Source organism: Ochotona curzoniae, unplaced genomic scaffold (genome assembly GCF_017591425.1).
Source record: "Ochotona curzoniae isolate NIBS_2020 unplaced genomic scaffold, NIBS_Ocur_1.0 contig_3498, whole genome shotgun sequence".
Classification (NCBI taxonomy): domain Eukaryota; kingdom Metazoa; phylum Chordata; class Mammalia; order Lagomorpha; family Ochotonidae; genus Ochotona; species Ochotona curzoniae.
Window position 1 is genome coordinate 9,140,973 of NW_024465885.1, and position 20,719 is coordinate 9,161,691.

Consider the following 20,719-nt stretch of genomic DNA (forward strand, 5'->3'; position numbering starts at 1 on the left):
AGTGTTGGCTGATTTGCATGATTGTCCTAATAACCAATGACATGAATTTCTAAAAATCTAATTAGACCTTTGGAGCTAAGCATATTTTTTCAGATACTCTGACATTTGGTGAGTGAGGAATGTGTTGTCAGCAGAATATCTAGCCCAAATATAATTTCTAATTTGAGGAAAGGTGTTGGCATGTAATTATGTGGGCATGAAGAAAGAGCAATTACATGTGCCTATCTTGAATGATGAACTTGTACAATAATGTGAAAGGACAAATTCAGGCCAGATTCAGGCAAAACACAGCAGGCACAGTCTGCCAAGAGACTTGCATGGGATTCAGGCACTGAAGAACGACCTCTAATGGCTATCTGGCATTATCATCCTTGGTTTTTCTCTGTTGATAACAAATTTTTTTGCAGTGGTCTGTTGGGTTTTGAGGATGATACATAATGAATGTTGTTCCCAGGAAATTTAGGGAAGAAGGAAGATTTTATTTTTTTGAAAGACTTATTTATTTTTATTGGCAGGGTAGGTTTACAGACAGAAGGAGAGAGAGATATCTTTCATCTTCTGGTTAATTCTTCAAGTTGCCTCAAAGACTGGAACAGAGCCAATTGGAAGCCAGGAGCCAAGAGCCTCTTCTAGGTTGTTGCTGTCCTGCAGTGATGGACTTGGTGCACAAAGTCTATAATAACACATGTGGACTCTGACTGATGGTCAATAGCCTAAGTTCATTAGTGGCATCAGACTTTATAGATCAAGGTTCATATAGGATAAGGGAAGATGTATTGAGCTTATCTACTGAACCCATCGATTGTTTCTATACCTTTGTTTGGAACTCTTTTGTTTTGCACATCCCACCAAGTGTTCTCATACACATGCTATCCCCTCAGCTGTTCTCATACAAATGATATACAATCAGTTATATAAAAGGTATCATTCGATTGTTCTCATATAAATGTCATCTAATCAGTGGCACAAATGACATACATCCAGTTGTACTCATACAAATATTATCCTACCAAGAGTAATCCTATGCTCATTGACCTTCTAGGGTCACAATGATCTTCTCGCCGGGTCTCCCATATGGGACCAGGATCCCAAGATTTTGAACAATCCTCTACTGCTTTCCCAGGCCACAAGCAGGGAGCTGGATGGGAAGTGGAACAGCCAGGGCATGTACTGGCACTAGTATGGGATCTGGGTAAATGCAAGGTGAGGAATTTAGCCACCAAACTACCGTGGTAGGCCCAACAGGGACTATTTTAACAACCACAAAGGGGCCCAGCACGGTAGCCTAGTCATTGAGGTCCTCTCCTAGCATGCACCTGATCAGCTCCGGCCACTGTGGCCACTTGGGGGTTGAACCAGCAGATGGAAAATCTTTCTCTTTGCCTCTCCTTCTCTCTGTAAGTCTGACTTACCCATAATAATACATAAATCTTATAACACACACACGCACACACGCACAGGAGTAAAGGAGATTCAAAAATGTACCTGTGATTTTTTTAAATGAAATTTTCTGTTCTTCTTAATTTCATTTATTTTTTAAGAGGCAAATAAACAGAAAGACATAACAGAGGAGGTATTTGCATATGTTAGCTACATCCACAAATGCCTATCAAATGAAGTTCCACTGCTGCAGAAGCTGAAAGCTGGGCACCCATTGGCAGGAGGAATAATTTAATTGACTCATCACCACTGCCTCCTTGGGTCTGCATTAGTAGGAAACTGGAATTAGAAACCCCAGCTGGGAATCAAAATCAGACATTGCAATATGGGAACTAAGCATTTTAACCACTAGGATAAACACTTATCCATAAATAAATGCTTTTGATATAATCATGGTATATTAAGAAAGCTAAGTACTCAGTTGATCTGAGAATGCTTAGAAGTTGAATATTGTTGCATTACAACAGACCAAAGACTCAAAAGACTCAGTGGTTTAACACAATTATATTTACTCTTATAGTCTATGCATCTGTTTTTCATTCTGAGAGAAAGCTTACTTGGGATGGACTCAGATGATCATAGCTGACCTTGCACATGTGGCCAGGATCTCTGCTTTAGGCCAGCGTTAGATGAGGCACCTGACTTTGAACAAATTTTCCCTTTTCTGGGTTTCCTTGCTTTGACTTTCTTATGGTGATGAAAGAAATGCAAAATGATGAAAAGTAAATGGTCCATTGCATGAAACATAGCCAAAGAACTAACTAATATTGCACATGATTTTGTTGGAAAAACTAATTCGCTTGGTCCAATCTAGTATCAAGAGACAGAAAATGTACTCTGGTCCCTTAGTGGGAGAATCAGCAAAGCCATCTGGCAAACAATATAGCTACAATGAGGGCAAAGAATTAGGCCAACTACTACAACAGATAAAGAAGCTATAAAAGAGAAATAGGACACATACATTTTGCAAAACCATATAACTTTAGGAGTCATTCTGTGTTGTCCACATAGAATAAAAGGAAAGGCCTTATACTGTGGCAGCATCTTTCAAGAAGAAAATGGGAACCAAGTACAAAATCATAATTCATCTTATAGCAAGAATGTAGTTCACTGCAGTTGTAAATGTAGGGCCCTACATGTGGACTCAAGCTGATTTTAAGATCCAAGCTGATCCTAATAGCTCACTCAAGTTTCCAAAACTTGGTGATCCAATCTGGTTTTTAATTCCTAAATCAAAGACAAAATATTTTGTAAAAACAATATGCTTCCAAACTCACAATTTCCTTATTGGATTAAAAGGATGCAACAATCAGTTTTTTAAAAGATGTATTTATTTTCATTGGAAAGACAGAGAGGAATATCTTCCATCTGATGATTCACTCCCCAAGTGACCGCAATGGCTGGAGCTAAACCAATCCAAAGCCAATCCCACGTCGTTGCAGGCTCCCAAGGCTTTGGGCTGTCCTCACCTGCTTTTCCAGGCCTCAAGCAGGAAACTTGATGGGAAGCAGGGTTGTCAGGATTAGAACCAGCACCCATAGAGGTTCCTGGCACGTTCAAGGTGAGGACTTTAGTCTCTAGGTTATCACATTGGGCCCTGGAATAATCATTTTAAGAGGGAATTGAGAAGGAGATTGCCCAAACACCCTCTCCATATGTTCATATCTTGGTAATAATGCTAACGGTGAGAATGATTAGGCTGATTCAACAAAGCTGCTTCCCAGTTGAATAATGCCAAGAGTTACCAGAAAATGATAATGAAGACACCAATGTAAATGTTACTTAGAATAAAAGAATCTCATAAAACTGATAACATTTCTAAATCTGCTCAATCTTTTACAGTTAGCACTGATTACATACACTATTATTTTCAGAAAGTCAATTAAAATCTAATGAATAGCTGGTGACTCCCTCAACTGATAATTGGTAGGGAAACCATCCACACTGACTGAGGCTACTGTGGCAATCTGTGCCACTGGAGACATTGCCAGAGGCAGAACCTTGTGGGCCCCTTTGATTTTGAATTCTGCCTGGAGTGCTAGCAAGGGTTACCCACCTAACATCCTGAAGGGAGAGCGTATTACTTTCTTCTCATCCTCATATCAGGTGCCTAGTGACTAGTGGGAAACAAGCAGCATCTCAATCCGGTGAATAGAGGTTGCTGTGGCCTGCAAGTCTGGGAGATTGTATCAGAGGATAAACATACGGTTCCCACTGACTTTGAGTCTGGCTCAGAGGGTGGATGTCAGCAGGCAGCCCATTTCGGTCTGTGAAGAACTCCCTTCCCTTACCATATTGTGCTGCCCAGACTTAGCTTGCTAAGCAAGAGCAATGACTGATTTCTTTATGGCAGGCAGCTGGCCCTGGCAATTCTGTAACTCTCCTCATGCATAGGGGAAGCTGGGGGAGCTGAGAGGGAATCCTCTGCTCCTTCTGACTGTAGATGTCCTGCATACTATGAATGAGGGGATTCCATGGGTCCAAGAGCTTTGCATGTGCTGTCTTTGGGCAGTCACTGTGGCTGGTTTCAGAGGCTCAAAATTCCCTGAGTGACCCAGATGGATGTTATCACATGATTCTGTGCTCATTGTGCAGATCACACAGATTATTTATGTAAGTCAAGCTTGGATGGCGTGTGTCGTCACTGTGGGCTCATGTTGGGTAGCTCGTGCATCTTAGAAGAGATAGGGTGAGACTGTTACCATATCAGCCAACATGAACATACTCTTAAACATGATCTACCATACTAAACTTGGCCATCATTATAGACTTTTGCCCCACCCAGCTTCTCCTCAGAAATCCCACAGATTAGGAGAGAATGGAGAGACACTGTCCAGATCCTAAATCAAAAAAAAAAAAAAAACCAAGAAAAAAAAACAACCAAACAAAAAACCTGTCAACCCAGAATACTGCATTCAATGAACCCCACATGTATAAATTAAAGTGAAATACTTTCCCCAAGAAACAGAAATTAAAGTATTTTTTTACTACTTTTCTAGTCTTATAAATGATACTTAAGAATGCTAAATGCACAGAAACAGAGAAAGATAGCATCATGAAAAAATGTGTAGGCAGAAATTTACCCTGTGACGTACAAAAGAATCCAAAACCAGTTACAGGGATATATATGGAAACCTGCAACACCAAGCTGGTGCTCATCAACAGTAACCTAGATTATTAATGGGCTAAATTATTCAATTAAAAGATACAAGCTGATTAAATGGATCAAAAAGCAAGACTCATGTATTTGCTGTCTACAAGGAGCACAGATCAGTAAAAAAGACATACGCAGACTGAAAGTGAAAGGCTGGAAAGCAGATATTTCATGCTAGTGGAAAGCAAAAATGATAAGGAATGGACATCCTAATATCAGAAAATATACACTTTAAAGCAAAAACTTAAAGAATCCAAAAAAGGACCTTATGTGATGACTAATGGATCAATTCAACTGAGAGCTGTGACTATAATAAATATGTGGCCAGCCAATTCTAGGCTCCCTGTCTATTTAAACAAATATTAATGAATCTAAAATGAGACAAAGTCTCCAATACAATATTAATGGAGAAATCCTTCACCCTAATTTCATCAATGAACCGTCAACTAGACAAAAAGAAAATTTAACAACACAAAATCTACAGAATTGACCAAATGGATCTAATTGATATCTATCAAGCATCTCATCTCACAGCTACAGAATATAGTCTGTACTCATCAGTGCATGGAACTTTTTCTGGAAGAGACAATCAGCTAGGCCACAGAAAAAAATCTCTTTCAAGATTTATTTATTTTTATTGGAAAGGCAGACATACAGAGAGGAGGGACCTTCCCTCCACTGATTCACTCCCCAAGTGAATGCAACAACTGGAGCTAAGCCAATGTAAAGCCAGGAGCCAGGAGCTTCCTCTGGGTCTCCCACGTGGGTGCAAGGGTCCCAAGGCTTTGGGCCGTCCTTACCTGCTTTCCCAGGCCACAAGCAGGGAGCTGGTGGGGAACCAGGGCCACAGGGACAAGAACTGGTGACCATATGGGATCCTGGTGTGCAATGCAAGGACTTTAGTCACTAGCTGACTGAACTGGGCCATAGATATTTTTTTAAAAATGGGACCATTCTAAATCTCCAGGTGCCAATATGGTTTGACACCAAGTAGTAGCCTCTGTCCTGTGGACTCACAGGAAAAAAAAAAAATGGAACCCTATGCCGGACCTACCTTCCTCCACACCTGACCCTCCCCATCCTAAACAGACAGAGGTCCACAGGGAAATGCATTCCACCCAACTATGTAAACACTATTAAATGCGTTAGCCTAGTAGCTAAAGTTCTCCCCTTGAATGTCCTGGGGTCCCATATGGACACCCGTTGTAATCCTGAGACTCTGCTTCCCATCCAGCTCCCTGCCTGTGGCCTGGGAAAGCAGTTGAGGACGTCCCAAAGCCTTGGGACCTGCACCCTCATGGGAGACCTGGAGGAAGTTCTGGCTCTCCTGGCTTCGGATTGGCTCAGCACCAGCCGTTGTGGCCACTTGGGGAGTGAACCATCGGACGGAAGAAGATTTTCCTCTCTGTCCTTCCTCCTCTCTGTATAGCTGACTTTCCAATAAAATGAAATAGGTCTGTAAAAAAATAGTTTTTAAAGATATACCGTATGTTTTCCTGAATTTGTTCTAATCTGTGACTACACAAATGTATATATATATGAGTGAAATTGACATTTTGAGGTATGATTCTTTTTATAGCTGTTGTCTGCACTCTTGAGGGCCAGTGGTTTTTCTACTTACTACGTGTTGAATTCTTTATTCAGTGGCAGCTTGCACTTTTAATTATAGAGAAAGCTTAAAGTATGTCAAAGAAAAGGAGGTGAGGGTGTATGGTGGGAAGTAATACTAAGCTATTAAGCCTACATGGATAAATTATATCAACTTTATTCCATTTATATAAATTAAAAATTTTAAATATGCTTTAGATGAAATTTTATAGGTTTAACTGTTGTTATGTAAACTGTAAACTGTTATTGTTGCTTGAAAATCATTTTACAAAGAAAATTTATTCAAGAATGTCTGTTTCTGTCAAAAAAAATGCAGTGAACACTGCTACGATTATAGTGAAGCATGTATTTAGTATTTTAAGAACATTGTTATATTCAATTAAAATTAAACCCAAACAGTAACAAATCCACACAGGTGACTTTTTAATTACATTTCTCTGAAAACAGATTTCCCAGTTAACAATAGGCAGGAAGGGTTCAGCATGGTAGTCTAGTAGCTAAAGTCCTGGCCTTGAATGCTTTGGGATCCCATTGGGCACAGGTTCATTTTCCTGCTGCCCCGTTTCCCATCCAGCTCCCTGCTTGTGGCCTTGGAAAGCAGTAGAGGATGGCCCAAAGCCTTAGGACACTGTACCAGCCCGGGAGACCTGGAAGCACCTCCTGGCTCCTGGCTTCAGCTCAGGTCAGCTCCAGCCATTGAGGCCACTTGGGGAGTGAATCAGTGGACAGAAGATCTTCCTCTCCATCTCCTCCTCTCTGCATATATCTGACTTTCCAATAAAAGTAAATAAATCTTTAAAAAGGAAGCTCAAACTGCTGTTTATATGATATCCTTGGCAATGGCATGAAATAATCATCTATTAAACAGATTAAATGCATGTATTTTATATGAAAGTTGAATTCACTAAATTAAAAAAATATGAGATCATCACTGCCAGTGGATCTATAAAAGTTTAAATGGTAGTATTTGCTCTTGAGATTGATATATAATAGGTCCTGACTATTTACCTATATAAATTATAAAGCTTTTGGTGGACAATTCTAACCAAGTTCAAAATGGAATTTAGTAGTTATTACCATAGAAACCCAACATTTCTAAGGAAATTGGCTTTCATTGACAATTTAGCATCCAAAAAATGAATTCAATTCTTAAATGCAAATATTTTAATAGGAATATTCCATTTCCTTAATATGTCACTTCATGGAGAGTGCTTTAGACTGCTTTTTAAGTAGCAGTTATATCTTATTTAACTAATAATGTGGTATTCTTATTAAAGAATATTCAAAGGATTCACAGGAGTGCCCAAATTCTAAGACTCTTTATGTGGGTGTGAAAATCTTAATTTATGAGAATCAACTCACCTATTTAAACTGATATTTAAAGTTCAATTTATGCTGGCCTACCACAGAATGTAGGATCAGAAGGAAAATATGTTATGAGACAATTTGAGTTTTCATGATTTATTACTTAGCTTCAATACAGTCCAAATTGAATTACTGGCAATTTCCTAGCGAATATTTGTACTCAGTGTTTTACTTTCTGGAAAACACAGCCTCTGTCCACTGATAATACAAGATTTCACTTCAAGAATTTATAGCTAGCATCCAAATTCCACAAAATGTGATTTTCGGCACCTTATATTCATGTAAAAGCATACACTGCCAATTTGATTGTGATCATTGGGTTTCATGTGTTCTGTACCTGTGAGATCAGGAATGCTTCCCGTCAAAGTTTCTCCAAGGCATCTAAACTTTTACTGCTTCCTATTGACAGACACTTCTTAGAGCTTCCAACAATTTGTATTTTTGTAATTTATCTGAAAGGCAAGCACATGTACAAAGATTGAAAGAGAGAGACATACAAATGGGAGAGAGAGACAGCTAGATCTCCCAAATATATGCTGGCTCACTCTCCAAAGCTTGCAACAGCCAGGACTGGGGCAGGTTCAAGTCAGAAGTCGGGGGCTTCACCTTGCTCTCCCAGGTGAGCAACAGGGAGCTGTGTGCTGCAGGATGCCCTGCTGCCTTCCAGGCTGCAGGTGAGCAGGGGGTAAAATGGAAAAGGGGAGGTTTGAACAGAAGCACTCTGACGTGGAACGCAGGGATACACGATGGCACCCTACCTGTGGTGCTCCACCAGCCTACTTCCCCTGCCAAGAAATTTCATTTCTAAAAAGCAAATCTTATGTCCTTTGGTTGAAGTAAATGGAATAAAATATCCCACTGCATGTATGTATATATGTATATATGTGTTCATGTGCATGGATGTTACACACGTAACTGAAGAGCTCTTCTGTCATTTCGCTGCTTGTCCACAGAGATAACCACTAAACAATTACAACAAACAACTTGAGACTGAAATTAGCTTTTGGAGTAAGAGCCTTTATTTGCATTTTGCTACAGTTTTCTTTTCTATATGAGAAGAATTTAAAAGGGAAAATAAGAGGCAGAATTTGAGGGAAAATAAATTGGATTAGAGATTGGTGAACAAATAGGCGAAGACAGAGTGATGAGGGAAAAGGAAAAAAAAAAGCTTAGCTCCAGATTTCTGTCTTTGTGCTTCCTCAATACAGCAATTTTAAAACAATTTTTTTTGTTAAGAAGCTTAAAATAGAAATAGGCATCCTATATTTGAGTATTTTCTATTGTCAAAGTGTGGTGCAAATACATAGCAGTGATTTTTTTAAATACTAAATTGAGTTGTATTTGATTCTTGGACACTGGAGAACAAAAAGTTAACATTTATAAGTAATGTGTGTTTTCTGAGCTTCTGAATTCATATATTACTTTGGATATGAATGGCACTAGTTTCTAAAACAACAAAAATGATTTTCAATGCTGTTGTATTTTTGGACAGTCTCTCCAAGCACAGACAGATGCGTACGTATGTAATAGAGCTGATAGACAGTAAAGAAATAGTTCAGATTTTACAGATCTTCAGCATGAGTCCTGACTCATACACTCAGTGTATCTGTAGTGGTAGACAAACTTATTTTCATTACCTTCATATCTAAAATTAGGATAAGACCTTAGCTATCCAGATAATGAGAGAAGTCACTGAAATTTTGGAAATAATACATTAAAACAATGTCATATAATCTGCACTGGATATAACAGCAGTTTATGTGTGTTTGAAATGTTTTGTAATGTGATATATGCATCTGTATATATATATACATATACATTTTTCCTAAACAAAAAGTCTAATACATTTAGTCCCTACATGGTAGGAAGAATTATTCAATATTGGCCTATCATGTGTTTTTACACCTTGGAATTATCTTTTATCAATGATATAACCAATACATGTATCAATATTTTCTAATTTTATAAATTAGGAAAAGGAGTATTCTTTCAGAGGAACTTTGGAAATTATAGCAGATTTGGGCACGCAATCAGACCATGTCATTTTCAACTACTTCAAAGCAACATGTTATTGGAAACTATGGAACTCTATTTTCAACCACTAGTTTGCGGGGATATCTATACATGATTTTTTTGAAGTACACAGCTGGCTTAACCTTGAAGGAAACATGTTTGCAAGACTCATGGCCTAGTAATTCTAAATATTGCTGTCAACCCTATGTTTTCAGCAAAAGTGAAAAAGTGTGAAAGTATCCTCTTGCTTGAGGTCTTGAAGCAGTTACACGGGATTCCGACAGTAAGTATGATGCAATCTCCAATTGCTGAAGATAGAGACTAGAACCGATCGCTGCTTAAACTTGAGGGCTAGCCGAGACAGCCCACTGGACATGGTGGGAGGCAGGGACAGTTCTATTTTGCTGTTGTTATTTTCATTTTTGCATTGCCTCTCCAGAGAGTCACAATGAGTTTTTCATTATCTAAGAAATACAACAGCTTCCTATTCTCTAACATTCTGATTAAATAAGAAACAGACAACCATGAAATTTGTGAAGACATATTTCAGTTTTATTATCTTTTAGGCATAGACGGGTATGTTAATCCATTTCCACATACAATTCCTATGATCACATATACGGAATGAACCTTGAACTGGCAACATGTGTCTCCTGTTGCCCCAGTTACCTTGGAGAGACAAAACCTTCCAAGTTGAAGACTGAATTATCCTTTCCCTGGACTACTGCTGCTGCACAGGTGAGCTTTCTTCTTCATCCAGGCATGGATTCAACGGCAAGAATGTCACCCATGTTTTTCCCAGCAAACTTTCTGCTTTTGGTCCAGAGATTTGAGCTTCCTCTTTGTGGCTCTCTGGGTCCAGACACCTGTTTGGACTTGGGTAGTCATTGCAAGTGGAAACAAAGACATAATTGTATATACTTCTTTCCATTGTCACTCGCTTCTTTCTGCAAATATATCTTAAGAGTAAGACTTTAAACCTTTGATCTCCCACACCAAAGAAAAAAGAAAATAAATTTCTATGGAAGGAACTTCATTTTAGTGTTTATGCTTTATTGTGGAAAGCAGGTGCTTAAAAATTTTAGAATTTCTTTAACAAAATTCTAAAAAAAAAAAATCCACAGTATTTACAGATACAGAATGGCTTAGCCATGCAACACAAATAACTTTGGTTTTTCCCCTTTCACTTTGGTTTAAATATTGACCAAGTTTGAATTATTTCTTGCCAAATAAAACTTCAATAAATCAAAGTTTAGAGGCAAAATAACATAATTTCTTTTGTTCCCATAATATTTTATACAGTGATTCTAATAGAACATTTTATGCGTTTAATTCATACCAATGCACTACAGGAAGCTTGTATTAAACCGAGTCACTATTGCTTAGACAATAGACGGCTTGCAAATTTACAATAACGTGTGTTTATAAATAATGCAGAAGTGGCAAGCTATTATCCCCCTCTCCATTTGAGTTTAGTCATCAATTACTTTTTCATTGCCTCCATAATCTTTTATTCCATAAGTGTAGAAAACAAACACCAGTTTTCCTTTTTCTTTCAAAGAACATAGTTCTATACCTGGAAAGCTGATATTCATTTTCTTTTCTTTAGGATAAGTTCTGGGATAAAAATGGCTGTGCAATGTTCTCCCAGAAATCAGGCTTCTGCTTGAAAGAGCAAAGTTTAAAAGTCTAGTCACATGTAGCTATTGGCCCATATCCAATCTACTTCAAAAAGTTCCATTTATACTACCACCCTAAAAAGTTCCTCAAGCATAAAACATGTTTATAAAGTTACAAATTTGAATGTAACTAAAGATACGTAGACATTTTATTATTACACTTTCATGTACTGCTTGATAAATTATGTACCAGTTAAAAACACTAAATTATCTCAAGGTGCATTCAATATCCATAGCTTAGTTAACAAAAACACACACGAAAAAAATATATATTCTATATTCTGTGGAAAATAACACAGCTTTGATAATGGCCACTGTTAAAAATCTCCAATTCTGACTGATATCTTTATTTTTTTCTAAAAGAAATAGGTATAATTTTAAGGCAGTGGACAACCCAAAGGATTTAATACCAATTGTTAATTACAGTGATTTACATTGCTGTTTATGCACATGTGGATGCTATCCATGATGTTTCCAAACTTTCTCTTACATATTGGTTTTTTTTTTTGACAGAAAATAATTTATTATCAAATTCTCTGAAAAGGTAAACACTACCCAAATTCTTTGTTACAGCTGTCGGAATCAGCAAAACCGTCAGCATGGGAGTTCCATCAGCAGGTGAGTGGGTTCACAAGAACCTGTGATTTCCTGTGAGAGTCAGCTGCTGGCACACACACAGAATCAGCTGTGATGTTGCTATCAGCCTGACTCTGGCTTCCCCTCCCTAGTTAAAACAACAACAGCAACAACAGTGTTTGAATAGGGCAATGTGTGTGTACTCAGTCTTCACAAGCTGCCACCTTTGGGTTTCAGGTGCTTGTGAGAGAGTGTCGGGGGCATTGCTGATAGCAATCAGAATCAGAATTGTACCTGCTCAGATTATTCATATAAACAATTGAAATAAAAACGTTACATTATACATCAGATTAACAGCAACTCCCAGAACAAAGCTTACAGTGTATAAAAATAGCTACGTAAAAAATTTACATAAAAGGCGAACCAAAAAGAAATCCTCAGTGCAGACATTTACAGAAAAAGAAAAGTCAAACCAAACACAACATATGACCTATTATCATGGCTGCCAAAATTTGTTGTCACTGTTTGTGATTTCGTTTCATTGTTTTACTTGAGATAATTCTCTAAAATCCTGTGACAGCTTGGTAGAGTGAACTGCTTAGTACTTGAACCACGAATTGCTGTCAATGTCTTCGTTTATGTCATAAATACAATCCACGTTCATGCTTCAGTTGGTCTATATGTTTTTTTCTCTGCAACAATGAAAGAAATAAAATTTAGATAAGTTACCATAGCAATCCTTTTCCACTCCCAATGGATGTTTTGTCCTAAGAGATACAGGGATAATGTTATAGAAAGAGCCTTTGATAAAACTCCATTGTTCCTGTAATATTAGGCATCACTGCACCCTTTTCTATGTGTAATATTATGGAATTGTTGATGGTGTTTTTTTTTGTAGAAACTAATTCATGCTGAAAGTATGAATCTTTCTGTGAAGATATTTCATTTCTCTTTATGTTAAACATACATTCACTTTTTAAAACCATACTCTATGGTATTTGTTGTTGTTTTATTTATATGTAATAATTCATTGTATCTACTTTGGAAGAAAATAGAAGGTAAAAATCCATGTTTGCAAAGGAGTGGGAAGCAACCCTAGAGCCCGGGCACGGACTCGTGTGCTCTGCTGCCTCAGCAGCCTCCAGTGGAAGGCAGAGAAGCAGAACGCATCCAGCTTGGACCGCTTTCTCCCAACGTGAGAAATCGATTTTCATACTTTACAAATAGGTCTTAATTTCCAGTACATTTTTCTCTCTTGTGTGTATTCCTCCAGATATTATTATTTCACACAGTCCTTATCCTTATCTGGTATATAACACTGATGACCTAATCCCATGTTAATTTATGGTTTGTGTATAAGGAATCCAGGTAATATTGTAGCTGTTGATGTCCTTTTGCATCACATTGGGAAGGCACAATAACAGATATTCTCAAGGACAGGAAAAATGTGTCCTAATGCCTAGGCTGCTGGAATCTATGGAGCAGCAATGAACAGAGACAGCTCAAACTGCAAGAATACCATTTGAACATCTGCTTTTTAAATTATATTAAAAATCCTCAATCTTATAGTTCTTATATATAAATATATATAATCAACAAACATTAGCACATATATTACATACACATACATATATGGATGTATACATGTACACTATTTATAACTATATGTGAGTGTATCTACATACAAAAAGCCTGTCAACATTTTCATTGAAATGATTTGGGATATATATAAACATATTCATATATTTCAAATGCCTGATTATAATTTTTAGATTTTTATATTAGCCTCATTGTTATTTAAAATTTAATTTACTATTGTTATGGAACCCAAATGCTGATTCATACAATAAAGCTTCTACTCAGTAAAACTGATTATTAGAAACAAATGCTGAGTGCTAAAATAATAACTTTTATTATTCAGAGGGTAATGTTATTTGGGCAAAGCTACCCGGTGAAAATCCATCTGAAGGAAACTTTCTGAGACAGTGAAGTTATTTTCTTAATCATTCTCTTTTGTTTTAATTATAAAGTGTTTAATGTTAAGACTTTCCCTGGTCTCTGCTAGGACATTTCTCACATCCCTAGGAATTACATCTATAAACCTCAAATATCCTACTCACCTGGACAACTACTACAGAATCTCTCTTAGGCTTCCGTTTTGTGATTGTTTTCTTCTAATTTTTTGTTTTCTTCCAAATTTCCTAGGTCCTTATTTACATGTTTTGATGCAGTCCTATAAAAGAGTTAAATAAACATCAAACATATTCACACACACTCATTTTCATATTATGTTTCTCTGAGGATTTTTTCCAGGCGAGCCACTCAGGTGAATAAATGCACAGCTGTGATTCTAGACTGACAAAAGAACACACTGCAGAAAAATAATAGTAGCTTCATTGTATCAAATATTTACCAGGAGAAAATAATATTTGGAACACTGACAATACATTCTTTGTGGCATCATGATTTTGGCTGCGTTGTTTTCTCTGCTCCTCTCAGAGATAACTAATATTATTTTCCTACCAGAATTCCATTGTGGGCAAACATATCCCCACAAATTTTAAAGTAGTTTCATTAAGACCATTTCTCTTTTGGCATTCCTTATCATGCATCTCAGTTGATCCAGCACCATACCTCTGTTAACAGATTCTGTTTGAGCGTAGCAAAAGCAAGATTATAAAGAGACTCCATTTTAAGACAAAAATAGGCAGTGGAAGCTAGGGCTGCCTTTACATGATAGTTTTCAGATTGTCATCTGCACACCAGGAATATAAGCCCCTGAGAACTTGACACTAATTCAGATTCTCAGAGCAGACACCAGAAATACCCACACAGAGACTCCACAGTCAAGAAGGCCCTTTGTGATTCTCTAGTCTGCTAGATTGTGAAAGCTACTGCCTTAGTGGCAGTTGATTTTATGCCCAGTTTCTATCCTTCAAGAACTGAAACAAAGTATGCTTAATCACACCAGAAAATTTCTTGTTTGGAGGATCAACCAGGAGATATTAGAAAAATGACAACTTTTACTTCCAGATGTGTGTCAATTGCATTCATATTTCCTCTCTATTTTTCTTTTTACCATCTCTTCTTTTCTCCCTCTCCTTCTGATACTGTTTTTCTCATATCATCAGCCATTGCTTGCCTCTGTTGGTGAGAGTCCTTACTGTTTTGGAGCACCAAAAGGATGGCGAATAAAAAAGGTCAATAATCTATAGGCAATTTGTTTTAAATAAAAGATGAAAATAATAAATGAAGCAGTAACTGTTATGGTGTGGGTTGAATTTTATTTTTGCACCTCCTCTGACCTGTAAGATATGGAGAAAGTGATCTTTAGATTTAATACCTAAATTATTTTGTAACCTTAAGATAAAGTATGGAGTATGCAGGGTCCTGGAGATTATAATCATTAAAAAAAAAAAACAAATTAAAAGTTGTGTTTTATCAAACCTAACATTTATAACAAAACATAAATGGTAGGAAAAATACTGATACTTAAGCACACCTGAAAGTACAAAATGCAAGCAGAAGGTGTAAGAAAACCTTTGCATGGCTTTTCCTCTGAGTACACTTCCCAGTTTGGGAGTGTCCATGGACTGAGTAGAAGTGCTGGCAATCAGTGAAGGGTGTGGGGTGGGATTAGGGGGAATCTCAAGTGTTTGGGCCCTTGCACCCATGTAGGAGATCTGGAGGATCCTGGATCCTGGCTTCAGATCAGCACATCTTGGGCTATTGGGTTCATTTGGGGACTGAACCAGTGATGAAAGATTTTTCTGTCTCTCCACTCTTTCTGTAATTCTGACATTCAAGTACATAAAATGAACATATGCTTATGAAATATTAGCATATATGTCTATATTAACTACAGTATACATGATACACTAAACTGGAAACCATTCAATGTCTGTTAAGGAGAGGAGACATTTAAAAGTGTAGGGTATTCTCACAGTTCAATTTGATGCATGAGGTGAAAAAGAGAAACTGTTACTATGAGTCCATGTACTACATGGATGAATATTAAGAATGTTAAATGAACAAAACTGAATATGCCACATAATTTCATTTATAAGAAGCTCAAGGTTAGGCAATGTTTAATGGGAAAGATTAGTATACTCATTGTTTAAGGAGGCAGGAATTTTGGGTCAGGAGGAGGAAAGCAACCACAGAAATATTGGAGTATGGAATGTGCTTCCTTGACTGGGGTAATGGTCACTTCCCTCTGCCTGACTTCCCAGTTTGCAAGCTGAAACATACCCCTCCAAGTGTGACAGTATTTGTAGGTGGGTCTTTGGGAAGTGAATGGGTTATAAAGGTGAAGCCCTGGTGCACTTATAATAAAGGGACTTCAGTTAGACTAATAAGCATGCCTGTGGTCACACAGTTATGAAGTAACAGGCCACGATTCCATCTGTACCAGTTTGGCTCCAGAATCTAAGCCATGGCCTACAGTTACACATATATGCTAAGCGCTTTAGCATAAACACTGGGAAATGTACTTAATAGAAACATTTTCAGCTGGTGGAAGGCTGTGTGGTTTTTCACTGTGCATGTCTAGAATGTTTATATCTATTTTATTATGGGCTCACCACATTAGTTACTGAGTTTCTTCTGTTCTATCTGCTAAAAGCCTTTAAGCAATATTCTGAATACATTTTTTTCATTTTATTATTATTTTATGATACAGGTCCATAGACTCTGGGATTTCCATAATTCCCTCCCTCTTCAAATCCCCTCCCCTACACTGATTTCCCCGTTATTATTAAATAGCATAATCTTTCATAAATGATCATAACCACATAATTCTGCTATTTAAGAGTATCCTGATACTGCAGGCATGGACAATGACAGAGAGTCCAGCCTCATATTGTCAAGATATATTTCAGTTTCATTGGAGTCATCTTTTATCTAACAATAGAGATGAATATTGCATTGTATCCTCACATCTGAATACAGTTACACAGATATTACACATCCCGTTACGTGAAAAGCCACAAAAATAAAAACAACAGGAAGAAAAACAGAAATTTATAATGCCATGAGGTTAAATAACATGCTACTGAATGAGTAAAGTGCTCCTGAAGAAATGAAAAAGAAAATCAAGAACCTTCTTGAAGAAAATGTTACTAATGTAACATTTAATTTAAGGAAAAAAAAAAAAAGACTGTTTTGAAGAAATGAAAGTAAAAACAAAAACATTGAAATCCATGAGATATAATTTCCTCTGATCTTTGTTGGTGAGCTGTGTCTTCTGAAGGATTTGCTTTTTCATCCAGGCTACTAATCTATGACATTTGATTGATGAGTTTAATCCATTTACATTCGGATTAATATGAATAGGTGGTAATTATGTCTTGTCATTTTGGCAATGGTTTTTTATTGGTTAATTTAGTGTTCTGTTGTCATTTAAATTGGATATTTTCCACATTTGTATTTGATTTTTTTATGTGCTATTCCTTTTCTCTGTCAAGAGAAAATCTTTAAGTATAATATTTAGAACCGGTCTAGAAGAACTATATTTTTTGAGCTTTTCTTTACTGTGGAAGAATTTTGCTTCATTTCCAAAACAAAGGAAAGCTTTGCTGTGTACGTTGTACTGGGCTGACAATTTTTTATCTTTACAATCTGGAATATGTCACATCATTCTCTTCAGGCCTGTAGAGTTTTATCTGAGAGCTCAGCTGTGAGTCTGATTGGGGTTACTCTAAAAGCGAATTCATTTTTTTTTTCATGCACATATTTCAGGATCTTTTCCTTATGTTCAACTGAAGAGAGCCTGATTATCATGTGTCATGGTGAAGATTGCTTTTGGTCATTTCTGTTGGAAGTTCTGTGCCCCTCTTGTATTCTGTTTTCCAAGTCTTTCTCCGTATTATGGAAATTTTCATTTAATATTTCATTGAATATATTTTGAAATCCAGCTTCTCTTTCTGATTCTTGTGGAACTCCCATGGCTCTTATATTTGGCTTTTGACAAGTTTCTTTTAATTCTTGAATGTGTTTTTTGGCTTACGTCAACTCTATTTCCAGCTTTTTGATTGTATCCCCCTTGTAGAAAGAAATATATTCCAATTCTGAGGTTCTTTCTTTTGCTTCATTCATTCTATTGTTGAGACTGTTCACTGAGTTTTTAATTTGGTCCACTGTGTTCTTCATTTCTAATAATTCTGTTTAATTTTGTTTTAGAGTTGCTGTTTTCTGTGTGACATATTCCTGGAACTTCTGTGTGTGCTTCTTGTTGATAAGAAACATTAGAACAAGTTTTCTGAATTGTATATCACCCATTTCCTTGATGTCTTCCTCAGTAAACTCTGAGGTTGGCAAAGCCTTTGGCTCCTTTTCAGGGGAATCTTGAGCAATATTCATTATGCCTCTGTTTTTCCTTTTTCTCTTAGTCATTGTATTTCTGGTTATCAGGCTCTTCTCTTTAGGGCAGCTTTCTAAGCTGTGACACCCACAGGTCTACAGTTCAATTTTACTGATTGTATTTGAACTCTAGTTCTTCATTTAGAGTCACTGTACCACTCTCTCCGGTGAGTTTCATACTTGGGCTCTTGTGTTAGCCTTTTCTGCCACAGTTTCTGTAGTCTTAGGTCCTGAATCACCACTCTGCACATTTTGTGATCCTGTGCTATGGCTGCACCATTGTCTGTACAATCTTTCTCCCACTTCCAGTTCAAGCAGTTCCCAGTATTAGAGAGATAAAAGGTGTCCTAAATAACCAGGTTGTTGGTGGTGCTGATCTTGTTGGAACCTGCTAGCCATTAGGTCTGAGGGCTATCCAAATCTATTTTGGATGGGAGCTGTAAGATGCCAGAATCAGTACTATTTCCGCAATGAGACCAGTGCAATGCATTTCGCTGGAAGTGAATTCACTCTCAGTTTAGCACATGCACAGCTCACTGTTGTACCTCATCTAAAAGCGTTTGCCACGTTGTACAAAATGGTGCCTGATGTGCCACTGGTGGATTTCTTTGGGCAGTTAGGTCTGGGGGCTACCCAGACCTATTTTGGGTGGAACCTGTAGGATGCCACATTGGTACTGTTTTCCCTGTGGGGCTGGTGCAACACGCTAAGCAAGATATATGTTCGCTCCCAGATAAGTGCATATGCAGCTTGCTGCTTTTGTTTCAGTCCCATAGCTGTTGCCACATTATACAAAATGCCACCCGATTTGGCACTGCTGGGGATCTGGGCTGTGAAACCCACTTTGTTCTGCACCAACTGTGTGGGGTCTGCTGCTCTAACTGCTCCTAGTTGGATCAAACAAACCAGCAGGACAAGCAGTTCTTTGTCTGGATTTACCTTCTGAGCTCCTGGTGAATACACTTAACACCTGGTTGACGGTGGAGCTATGGCCACTGGTGGAGTTCAGTTGCTGCTTGTTAAATGCCACTGAGGTATCTGGTCACTGCAACACCATACCGTTGTCACCACTCCTTCCCCATGCCATGGGACTCTGGGTGCCCCTCTGCTCTTTGCCTGTCTGCTCCTATTTCCTGGGATCTGCTGTCTCTGCTTCACCCTGGCTAATGATTCTCCATGTGTTGAAATGTCTCCTTACTCTGTTCCACCATCTTGCTTCTTCCTTTGAATACTTTTTAAAAGATTTATTTTTTATTTGAAAGACAGAATTACAGAATAGGAAAGACAGAAAATGAAAGGGAAAGAGACCCTCCATCTGCTCATTCAGATGGCCATAACAGCCGAGTGTGCTGATGTGAAGTCAGGAGCCAGGAGCCTTCCTGGTGTCCCAGCAGGTGCAGAAGTACAAATACTTAAACCATCCTATACTGTTCTCCAGGAAACAAGCAGGGAACTAGATGGGAGGTGGAGAGACTGTGACTCAAAGCACCTCCCGTATGGAAAGCCAGTGCTGTAGGCAAAGAATTAGCTTGCTATGCCGCAGCACTGGCTCCTGAATACTGCAGTCATGGCTTTCATACTGATGTGGTAAAAACATACTTTTTGAGAATAAGTGTCATTTTTAATTTTGGAAAATTTCAGAGATTTAAACTATGATAAGGGATTAAAACTATGTGTAAAACTGACCACAAACAATTTTTAAATCATTCGATTGTCAAAAGTTTCTTTAATCAATTAATTTGAGAGGCAAAGGCATTTGTAGTGATTGACTGAGTAGGTTTAAATATAAATTATGACAGCTATTTTCCTTACAATTCCTTTATTATTGGCGCTTTCAGGAATTTTAATTTTGAGAGAAACTGTACATCAAGGAATCATAAGTTAATGAGGGAAGCAACCTTGAGGGTGACCCTCTTGTCTAACGTGTGAGACAGAGTACATATTGGGAACAGTGGGCTCAGGTTGTTATCCTCAGGTGTCATGTCTGAGCTCCAAGATATTGGACATATCCCTTGCCCTAACGAAGTCTGTCCATCTGTGAGCAGGGGAATTGACAGGATGTACTCAAAGGCCCAGCATGAGGATACAAGAAGAGTACCTGGCCCAGACACGTGAGAGTACCTGGCAGGTAGCAGGGATTCACCCAACTGAAGGTGAGTGCTAGCGCTGATTCTAAGTCATAGAACTAGGTTCAAATCTAAGTCTCATCTCCATATCATGTATCGTTCCACCAGTTCAATGCTATAAAAGCCATAGAATTGCTTTCAAATAAGTTATAGGACATTTCAAAATGTTTTTGACTGACAGTTTTCCAATACATGCATTTGTTTTGGTATTGTTTGGAAAGGAGTCTAAGGACTCTTTTGCTGAAACTACTTTAGTAGAACTTTAATTTATTAGTACTTTACTGGGAGGAAGGAAGATGTAGACAATGTGAAGAAGGGTGAGTGGTCACAGCTGGTATATGACAACTGTGGTTAGCTACAGATGAAGAAGAAAGCCAAAACTCAGTTTAGCATGACTT

The 20,719-nt window shown here is 37.8% G+C and overlaps 1 protein-coding gene across 2 annotated transcripts in view; it reads right to left on the reverse strand.

The window, feature by feature from the left end:
* Nucleotides 1-13,955: 13,955 nt before the first annotated feature.
* The window catches only part of ALCAM (activated leukocyte cell adhesion molecule), a 173,658-nt gene continuing 166,894 nt past the window's right edge, over nucleotides 13,956-20,719 (reverse strand). For both annotated transcript variants that reach the window (XM_040980537.1, XM_040980536.1), the window contains one exon: nucleotides 13,956-14,068. In XM_040980537.1, the coding sequence (XP_040836471.1) occupies nucleotides 13,981-14,068 (88 nt within the window). In that variant the 3' untranslated portion in view covers nucleotides 13,956-13,980. The remainder of the gene's footprint in view (nucleotides 14,069-20,719) is intronic.